General features: G+C 32.0%; 1 protein-coding gene across 1 annotated transcript in view; it reads left to right on the top strand.

The window, feature by feature from the left end:
• The first annotated feature begins 6530 nt into the window (after positions 1 to 6530).
• LOC149078992 (cell adhesion molecule Dscam1-like) overlaps positions 6531 to 11405 on the top strand; it is a 143877-nt gene continuing 139002 nt past the window's right edge. The window contains exon 1 of the mRNA XM_089241238.1: positions 6531 to 7084. Within this exon, the coding sequence (XP_089097364.1) occupies positions 7009 to 7084 (76 nt within the window). The 5' untranslated portion in view covers positions 6531 to 7008. The remainder of the gene's footprint in view (positions 7085 to 11405) is intronic.

Below are 11405 nucleotides of genomic sequence, written 5' to 3'. Positions count from 1 at the left end.
ATAATATTGGATTCTGGGTAACTTCCGGATACAGTTATAAATCGTTTAATGTTATCTGTTCCAATGCCATCACATTAAGCGGTGTGCACTGTGTTCAGAAAACTTGTTTTGATTAAGCTTTTCATGAGCGTGTTAACACCGAAAAAAGGACCACAGTGTGTCATTCCAGTTCATCCATTACATGTAAATAGCGTTTCGTTAAATTTATTTTCGGATTCGAATCATGAAAATAACAACACCGAGTAGAAACAAGTCAAATTTCAAGCGACCTTTCTCCGGGATTACATGTGATATGTTATTCTACCTTTGATTTAAGAAATCACACACTCTTGAATGTGATATGCAAATAACATACAATGGAATAGCTTTGAGATAACTTGAAGATCTAACAAGATTCAAAGTTGCTGAAACGTAAATATAAAGCAAAACAAAAAGGAAAAAGAATCTTCAAGAAGAATTCCAATCCCGATTTTTATTGTCAATTTCGATTGTTCAAAGAGAAAAACCGCTTTTCAAATGACGTTTGAAGCTGTTCTTCTCAGATTGTTCTTTTGCTTTCTACCGTTGATGTTATTTGTTTTCGTCAACAACAATTCCAGATAAACACTAGAAGTTTTATGGGATAATCAAACCTTACGTATGTGTGCTTTTTATTACGGTATATTGGATTGCGTAGTTTTTTTTTATTTCTTCTAATAAATGTCGTGAAAAAGAGTGAGCTACATCGTCAATAAAAGAAAATTACAAAGATAAAATAATGCAGAAAAAAAAAGAATTTCCTCTTTAATGATTTAATATCGATAACGCTTACAGTTTTGTCAAATAAATATTCATGTAAATATTTCCATATAATTCATATTTTGAGAGCAGACAGTGTGAGACCAATTGAAAGGGTGAATCTATATAGACATGGATTTATGTAAAACGACACATTCATTGAAACGACAGGAAAAATTCTTAAGCTTCGCATAACCAGGAAAATTTAAATAATTTTTACATATGGATATCAAAACATAAGTGCGCACTCAGAGATGCTCACTAGTTCAGCGACCGAAAAGAAAAGCACAAATAATTTCTTAGACTTTTGTAATATGAAAAATACAGGTAAATGTGTTCAGCTTTGTACAGTATATGTACAATTTTCAGCTTCGTGAATTACTGGTATTCGGTAGCATGAAAAAAAAGCCTTTATACAGTTCTATGGAGATATTTACCCTCACCTTTGAAATTTATTCAATTTCCATTTCTTCTTCCATTCTTCTCCTTTATGAAAGATGTTATACTATTAGTTAATTATAACTACTCTCTCCTATAGAAAACAAAATATTTTATTAGTATGTCGTTATATCGAAAGTTTGGAAAAAACAGCTTTTTTAGGGTCTTCACATCGAGTCGGAATTAAATATCACATCATTGATTTCGCTACAATATAAGAAGTTGCAGTAAAATGCAACAAGTCAAAAAATAATAAAATTTTATTAATTGATTACATGAACCTCCCCCTTTTTTTCACTGAGTTCTCCAACATCAAGGATCGAGGCCAAAGAATTTTAGCAATTAAAAAAAATCGAATTTCATACATTTATTTGCAAAAAAGAGAGGAGGCAGAGCTGATTTCGTGCATTATATTGAATTGTAAAAATTATACTGAATAAAAAGACTTAAGTGTGATGGGTACGAAAAAAATTCGGGATTCATCGTGCACGTCATTATAATTGAGTAGTTGCAATAACGCATGACAATTAAAACTGACGTCGAAAGTATATCTTTGATCTAATACTAAACTTTATACACCGTACTAACCGGCTTGCCGGAAAACTGAGTTAGACCAGTCCTAATGGTGCAGTGATAAGATGCTAGTCTTCCTCTGTGAATTTTATCGTCAAGGTCGTCGGGTTCTAATCTGAGCAAGACCATCAGAAACAAGTTCTTCACCTACCGAGCTAGGAATACAGGATTTTCGGTCATGCTGGAAAGTTCGAGTCTTAAATTTCGGATAATTTTTCAATATCTAGACTCTAAGAATCCATTGAATTGGCTGATTTGAAGCTTGTCTGTTCTCTGTATTTTAGGATCGTTTGAGCTTTACGAACTGCGTTAAAATAGTTCTAACTTTATATTTGCTTTTACTACCATAAATCTTGGTTTATTGCAAATGTCGGATGCTACGCATGTTCTCGTTAATTACATGTGCTAAGTATAAAAGTTAGTAGACTGTGAAGTATTTTTACATTCTTTGGTCGCGTATTTAAGATTAGAATAAGAACAAGGAAAAAGTTGCACGTCAAACATGATATTATAATACTTGGAGAAAAATATATTTCTTCACTCTTTGAGAGGGCAAAAAAAAGAAATCAGTTTAAATCAGTAACCTGTATTTCATATAAAACTGGCAATAATTTGGTTAGAGCGATAACTCAATGCCTGATTTTTGTATTCATTATCAATTCCTGAACAAAACATGTTGGCTACAGCAAAAACTTTTTTTTTATTCTCATCCGTTTATTTACTCAGTATTCAATTTTGATTAATAATGCGTCTTTTGAATGCATGCATCATGTGAACTTCACTGACCTCCATTTTGCCGGGAACGGACCAGACTCCTACGTTCAAAGAGCTTGTGTCCCCCAATATGTATGGAATGCCGGCTAATGCGGGGGAATAGGATATCCTAGATATTGTTATAATATCCTTTCCAAAACGATGTTATTTTTTCAAAACAGCTTCTATACAGTAAATTTTATGGGCACTTAATTGTTGAAGTAAAAAAAAAAAAAAGTGGGAATTTTTTTCCCTCGGTACTGCGATGATACCTTGGCATTGACGGAGGGTATTTTTCTATTTTTACCGAAACATGCACGGTGTTATTTGTTTCGGTTGCGGATGGATGCTTGTACGCAAGTGCAAACAATGTCTTAGCACATTTAACTTACGCGAGAGTAAAATCGGAATTCTCGGAAAGAAAACGTACAACGGGGTAAGAAACGAAAAAATGAAAAGTAAACGAAATAGTCCAAGAGAGGGTAAAAGAATTTATCTTGGAGAGAAAGAATAAATCTTGACAAAGCGCCAGCAGTTTTCCCCTGGAGAGATATCAAGAAAAATCTTCCGTATAATGTAATATGAAACTTTTAGTTCCCGAAAACCTGGCGATGCGTGAATACAGTCTACGTCCCTTTCCCCGTTTCCACAATTTGCCTCTTTTATATATATATATATATATATATATATATATAAATCCTTCTTCTGTTTTTCGATTTTTCCCCTTCTTGTGATTCTGATTTCAAATGTTCTGCATTTTGTGACAGTTCAGTCGTTCGACCTCTTTCGAGTGGACACAAGAGAGGAAAGAGGAAAGATAAGACACAAAATACCCTGTCATTTATTTGCGATTTTGACTTTGGAAAATATGGCTCATTTTATGGGGGAAAATACAAACTTTTCTTTCTATGTGAATAAAAGAAAATATATGTATAATATTGGGAGAGGTGGCAATTTTTTTATCTCTAAAGTGAGGGGAGAAAAAGTCAGTGTTTTCGGTGGATGTTTTGTGTTGTCCGATGTAATATAAAACTAATACATTGCACATGCATGTAAGTTTAAAAAGACTTTTCACTTCTGTTATGATTTTATAATGCATTGGCTAAGTTATGGTAATGATAAATAATTAAATTCTTCAGTTATTTATCATAATTTTATAGATAACGTTATTGCAGGAATAAACTATTAAACTGAGAATTTTTTTTAAATAATATACTTGAAATTTTTATAAACATTATTCTGTTATGAAGTTTTATTTAATTTAACTTTTAAATGGGTGAATTTGCCTTTCTAGTTAATAATTTTTTCTCATAGTTAATGACACGTATAGAAAGCCGGAAAAAATCATTAAAGAAATCCATTTTGAATTCTACTGCTTATGCAGGATCTTATTGAAGACATGCAAAGCCTGGAAAATCTTATATAAAAGTTTGGAAAGGGCATCAAAAACTAACGGACAACGCTTCTTTCCCTGATTTAGGTTGTTTTTACCGAGCTTTTCTCCTATTTTTGAATTCAAATATCTCAGTGAATATTGGACTTAAAGACATAGAGTTTCTGTTGGCCAGGGCAAAAAATTTCTAATCGAAAGTTAGAGGATAAGGGAAACGTAGAAAAATTTAGATTTTTTAATTTTATGACACTCTAATTTTTTTTTCACTGTCGAAACAAGTACAGAATGATTTCTGAACACATTTTGAACATTTTTTAAACTGAAATCATACCTCTACAACGAATGGTTGAGTTAATTCATTGTAGCGTTAGTTCTTAAACTATTACTCTTAGAGTTACTTCAAACCGTAAACGTGCTGTGAATATTTACACCTAAATTATCTCCGAAACTTCAAGTGTGAAGAAAATATCATCACTGAAATTTTTATAAGATTCAACTTCTTATACTATCTCCGAGGCTTAAGTTATTTTAAAAAGTTCTTTGAAGTGTCATCTGAAATAAAACAAAAATCAATTTTTTTAATAAATTGACCAAGCTAAAAAACATTCATTTTCACAAACATTAGTCATATTCATTCGGACAGAGCTCTAATGTAAAAACATGTCTGTCATCCGGACCACAAAACTGTGACCGTTATCAAAAATTATAATTGTTAAGTGCTGTATACGGTTTTTGTTTGAAAGAATGAAACTTTTCTATTCAAATTCTGGTAACTAACTTTATGTTCGCTGTAAAAATAATATGACACCGGACTTCTGAATAAATAAGCGTTTCCAACAATTATTTTTCTTTGTAATTCACTGATATATATATATATACTTGATTGGTTATCTTATACTTGATATACAGCACAATTTTAATCAATTCTTTTCTAATGGTAGGTAATCATAACGAATAATGCTAAGATCTAACTTCGATAATAAGTAATATCTTATGATATTTGGTTCGATGTCCCTTTTTTAACCCAATCAAATATGAATAAATTGAAGTGATTTGAGAATTCACATTGTTTTAAATTTTAAAGTGAGGGGATATTATTCTGCAAGGGAGCACCGACACGCATTGTTCTTGGTAAAAATATATGAAAGCAACCACTTGTAAGTCCCATCAGATCGCAGATTTAACAAAATTGAATATAATAAAATTATCTGACTTTTCACGTAATGCAGATACACCCTCAATAGAAAAATAAAATAAAATAATGCACCGTTTATCCACATGCACAATGTTACAATTACGACGGCAGGCTTCACAACACGGATCCTTTCCTCTCTTACAAGTTTTATTATGGATGAGTGTGTTATAATTTTAAATAATTTTTTTAGTGTGATCTCTGCAGTCACCGGAATCAAATCAGCCAGGGTTATTTTTTTTCAGAGGAACAAATGATAAAAATATGGACACAATTTTGTCGACTTTAAGAAATCACGAATTTAAGATATTTTTGAGGATGCTTTTTTCCAAGACGAAAAAAACAACAACATCAGCATTAAAAACAGTACATAGGTGTTGGAAACGTGCGAATGAAGCTCAAAGAGTATAAGTTGTGTGTCAAAATCCAACTCTTAACCTGAATCTATGAGTCTTGTGGGGGAACCGATTTCATCGGAGCAAAAATTACATGATATTTTTTGATTTCATTTTACATAACATTTCTTGATACTTGAATGGTGTGGGAAAAAAAAATTAGTTGCAGCCTTAAAGATAACATAGAAAGTAAAGGAGTAAAATTGTGGTCCGGATACGGATATGCCAAAACTAAAGCGTTTATCAAAGCTACGTGTATAATATAAAAAAGATATATGTCAGCTAGTTATATACGTTAACACACGCTTATGCTTTTAAATTTATTATTCTATCGGCTACTTTCCAGATAGCACTTTCTAGACACAGTAAAACGTCTCAGTTGTACACATAAAGATAGCCGTGCGTTTTTATCTATAATTTTGATCAGATACTTTCCAGACAGAATGTCCCGTATCCACTAACAGCTATAAAGTGAACAGACGGTATTTTAACAACCGCCCGGAAATGTGTTCTGTGAAAACAGCACGTTTGAAAATGTATACCCATAAAAGGCTACCAAATTATCAGCAGCATGTAGGAAAACAAAAGAGGGGGATCAGGATGAGGAGAGGGATGATGTTAGAAAAGTAAACATTGGTGCCAACGGTATCTCAGAGAGCGGCGTCATCACCTTACCTCGATACAACTTTTACTTCCAGATTGTGTGCGTGTGGCGTTTACACATTTAACCGAGGAGGTAAATAGGAGAGGATGAAAGGATGAACGAAGGCAAATTGTTTTCTTTTGCTGTCTCTCTCTCTCTGGTTTCCTGTAACTCTTACTTCTTTTTCAAACTAAAGCCTTCTTCGTCTTTTGTTTTCTCATTTTCACTTTCACCGCAAGTAGCTTTCACCGCTACAAGTGAGCCCCTGCCGTGAAGTCAACAGCGCAGGCGCCAACCATCAAGTTGTCCCGATCGTTTCCACCAAGCCAAGGGCCACTGTATTTGCCTGTTTTCCTTCTCCGGTAGCGGCTTTCAATACTTAAGTCTAACGCATCCCGTATTTCCTACTTTACTGCATTTTTTTTTTACTCTCTGTTCCGGATAATGGGTCAGAAAACGTGACCTAACACTTCCGTTTGCCATTATTCAATAGTTCTGACGTATTTGTTTTTTTATATAAAAATACTTATAAACACAGTAGAGTATTCACCACGTGGCTGAACATGAAAAGCATCGACGCTGTTTCTCAAGGATAAAAGAAAAATGACGGTTCTTGAGGAACGTGGAAATTTTGTACTTTTTTGTCCCTAAATAAATAAGTACCAAAGTTTCCGGATGTTAGAAACAAAATGTAAAGAGAGGAAAGAAACTTGTACAATTGGTTTTGTGTCTGTGATCAGGTCTTGAACGAAAGTGAGAAAAAAAATAATCAACGAAAAGTTTTGAGTGGATATTGCGTTTTTTGTTGCTTTGTTTGTTTCCGGAATATACCCGATATTCAAATATGCTACAATTATTTTCGTCAGGTTTTATACTTTCTGTGATGCTTGTTGTTGGATGTTGGAGCAGAAAATCTCCAGGTATGTACATTTTGATAACAATTGCTGTAATCAATGATTGATATCTGTCCATATGTTCCGTTCGTTTGGAAATCAGAATTAAGTACATAAATTTATTTAATTAACATTATCAAACGCTAGATATACTGAAAACATTATATCGAAACGATTTGAAATTTTTGGTAAAAAAAGAATTAAAGCGGTTTAGCATTTTTGTTTAAAAGAAAGAAATTTTGTAAACATTTTTATGTATTTACTCGGGAAGTATATCAATGCTCGAAATATTTATATAGCCCGTTTCTTCTTTCAAAAAATGCCGCGTTTACTTCATTTTATTTTCTCTCTCTATCAGGTTCACAATTGATTCGTAAATAAACTTAATTTTTAATTCTTATAAAAAACGTGATTCTCACGTATCCCCAAAAGATCCGTAAGATACCTCCAGGGAATTAGTTAGTTTTAGTAGACATCCACGCATGAACCGGAATTCAAACCCAAACCTACTCAGTTAGAGGGTAGTTCCCTAACCAAAAAATTAGTTTGCTCGGCAGTCCGGTGGTTTATCTATTAGTTCAGTTACTTCAAACCAGATAGAAAAATTTAATTGCATTTTAGTTAGAAAGTTATTGAATTAAGCCACTATAATTTTCTAACTTTAATTGACTCAATTTTTGCAATAATTGCTTTTTTATTAATTGATCTAATAACTGCAACTGATCTCTTAATGTAACTCTATTTAGTTTTTAGAATTAAATTATTTGGAAGATTTCAAATGAAAAAAATGCATGATAACGTTATACTTTTATTAAAATTATCATTGTTTAATAATCGATATGAATATACACAAGTCTGTATCCACATTATGAACTTTTTTTTGTGAATTACTGTTCTAGATAGAAAAATATTTATCAAACGTTATTCATCTACGTTAGAAACTTATCTTGACGTAAAATAATATTGGAAACGCCTAAATCACCAACTACTGTTCAAAAAGTTCTGAATTTCTATTTTATTTAGGGACCGTTCAAGTATAACGTAAGCAAATTTTTAGCCATTTTTGACCCCCCCCCCCCTGTCAGCAAAATTACGTCATCAGATCAGCCCCTCTGAATCGTAATTCATATTTTCATAAAGGGTGGTTGATGACGTAAGCATTATTCAAACCGCCCCCCTCCCCCTTGTCATCAAAAGTCAGCAAATCGGAAACCCCCCTCCCCCCCATCGATGATGACGTAATACTTGAACGGCCCCTTATACAAATAAATATCAGATACTTTAAAAACAATTTTTCTTCAAATACATATTTCATATGGACAAACCCTAACACTTTGTTTCTCTTAAGAAAAAAAGAACCATGCAAATGTGAGAAGTTTTCTTGCCGTTAGCTCACAAAGTAAGGGCTAACTGTCTTCTTTTGTGGATGTAAAATGTCAATTATATATCGGCAAAAGTGATTTCTGAGATGCTTCAAAGTACTAAAGTCATTAGAGGTGGATTATATCACTTCAACGGAGAAAAATGGGTTATACTTTAATTCTTGGAAGAATGACAAATGGTTAAAAATTTAAGACAAGGAAATGAGAAGTCAGTGTTGCAAATTTGCTTTGATAATTGATATCCGTCCGGAGAACTTACTAAATAGTAATTATGCCGGACTTACTCTTTTTAATATAATTCAGTAGAATACTGTATATTAAGGTAATAATTTCTCTCTTAACCATATATTGAAATGAAAACCTATGGATGTTAGAATTATTAGAGATTTCAAATTATTTCAAAAAAATTAAAATATATAAATTCTATCAAAAAGTATCATTCTAGTTTCCCGTTCTAAGTATTAAATTTTTTTTTTGATGGAGACAAAGCAAGTCTTTTCCTTAACTTGATTATTTTTCGCTTGGAAATAGAAAATTTGATCTATAAGTTATATATTTTTACATTAAATAAATATGTTTTTAATGAAAAAAACTTGAATGTGCTATCTTACGCGCGTTATCATTCTTTGCATATTTGAATATTAGTCTGGTTATTTTTTCCAAACTATAAAAAACTTAAACATCCTGTTTAATATTGCTCCACGGTATTTCAACGACATACTTTACAATCAACTTTAACTTTTGATTTTACAAATCTGACGCTTCGATGGTTCTTCATTATTATATCTTATGATTCTCTTTCTTGAACAACCAGTATTTTTTTTTTCATATTAGCCGTGAAATAATTTGATATATATTCAAGATTTTCCTATAAAACTTTTCTTATAGCATGTGCATGAAGAGTACAAGTTATCAGATGTCATTTGGCTCATTAAATAATAAGATAGGTTTCAAAAGAAATTAAAACTATGTGTAAAAATTGGAAATGAAGGAATTTGATTCATGTGGAAAAGCAATTTTGTGTGCAGTTCTCCTGTGTATTTTTCTCATTTGTAGTATATTTGTAAATGGATATCTATATAAGTTAAATAGTTCAATTTTTATACTTACGGAGAAGCAATTTTACTTTGTTAATTAATGATGTTCACAGAAATCTCTAACGCTCAGTTTTATCGTTGCTTAACACCCAACATACACATTAAACGCTTCTTTGCAGCTCAATATTCTTCTTCTTCCGACTGCTAATCATCGTATACTTTTCGCTACAGTTAACACCACATATATAGAGTCTTTGTTAATATAATGTTAGATGGATGATTAAAGAGCTTTTTGGACAACATCCTCCCTTAAGCGACGATCGATAATAAATCACAATAGTGATAGATCGGAATGGTGTACGGTTTAGGTATGTTTGCATAATGTTAGAAATATTAAAATATAATTATATACATTTCGACAATATAATGACATGATAGTCGGCAATTATGCAAAAGTGTTTTGAAATTTAAAACTAAAAAATTATGTTACATAAAATAATACATATGAGTGTTTTAACATAAGTTCGTACTTGAAAGTAATGGTTCCAATAAGCAACCGTTTTGAATAAAAGTGCTTGAAACCTTAGAGTATATATAGATTAAATATACAACTATTCGTGTCTTTGATGAGTATATATAGAAAGAGAAAAATGTACAAAATGTAAAAGAAATTTAATTTATTTGTCGTGACTCACCGATACCAGTGCCATAGGCAGGTATAATATTTTCAGTGTAGTGGAAAAACATTGTTAAAGTTTCATTGTTTATATTTGAAAAACTGAAAAAAAATCAATTGTGTGATCAACTGGAAATTGAAAACAATATATATGCACATTGAAAATCTCAAAAAAATTTAGAATGAAAAAAATTGAAGAATTAAAAAATAGAAAAAGGCGTAGCTAATGTCTAGGACTCTCATCGGGGGGCACCCTGACATTGGCTTAACCCAGAACGTTTCTGAGAGCATCCCTTGGCCTCCAAAGCCTAAATAGATGCTCGATCCCGACGTTCTGCTGTAGTACCATTGAATTCAAAAATATGGAAAAATCAAAAGAAAATTGCCAAAAAAACGAATGTTTTTTTGTCAAATTGAAAATAAAAGGAAAGTTGCAGTCAATATATAAAAACATTTCAAATATCAGCAAAAACATTTTCAAAACTATTGTATTTTCTCAACCATCTCGCATCAAACATATCTGTAATAATGCCAACGATTATCAAAATGCATTAATTAATCTCAAAAATATCATAATAAGCAACAGGTTTCCTCCTTACACCTTCGACTTACTTTCTCCTCACGCACCAATAACTATAACTGTTCACTTTTAATCTGACCGGCATAGCTAGGCCTTGACCATGGTATGTACTTGTACCTTCTGCATCTAATTTTATATTTTATATTGACTGTAACTTTACTTTTATTTTCAACTTGACAAAAAACATTCGTTTCGGCTATTTTCTTTTGATTTTTCTATATTTTTGAATTCGAAAGTACTACAGCAGGACGTCGGGGAATGGAGCATCTATTTAGGCTTCGGAGACTAAAAGATGCTCTTGGAAAGCTTCTGTGTTAAGCCAATGTCAGGGTGTTCCCCCCTGATGATAGTCATAGACAGTGGCTACAACTTTTTTTTCATTTTTGAATTCTTCAATTTTTTCCATTTCAAATTTTTTTAAGGTTTTAAATGTTCATGTATATTGTTTTCAATATCCGGTTGATCACATAATTAATTTGTTTTCAGTTTTTGTATATATAAACAATGAAACTTGAAAAATATATGTCAGGGTGTTCTGTTAATGGACCGACAAACTCAGAGGGTTATTAGAAGACATCAAAAGGAACAAAAATTGCAATGGAACATAGGTCATAAATCACGTTCAGAAGGTGAAAATCGTATGCAGGTTTCGACGTCACACTGGAACGACAAA

Source organism: Pholcus phalangioides, unplaced genomic scaffold, assembly GCF_987345545.1.
Source record: "Pholcus phalangioides strain wild (caught in Gottingen) unplaced genomic scaffold, Ppha-v1.0 ptg000013l_1, whole genome shotgun sequence".
Taxonomy (NCBI): domain Eukaryota; kingdom Metazoa; phylum Arthropoda; class Arachnida; order Araneae; family Pholcidae; genus Pholcus; species Pholcus phalangioides.
Note: the sequence above shows the minus strand (reverse complement) of the source record. Positions and strands in the feature narration are given on the sequence as shown.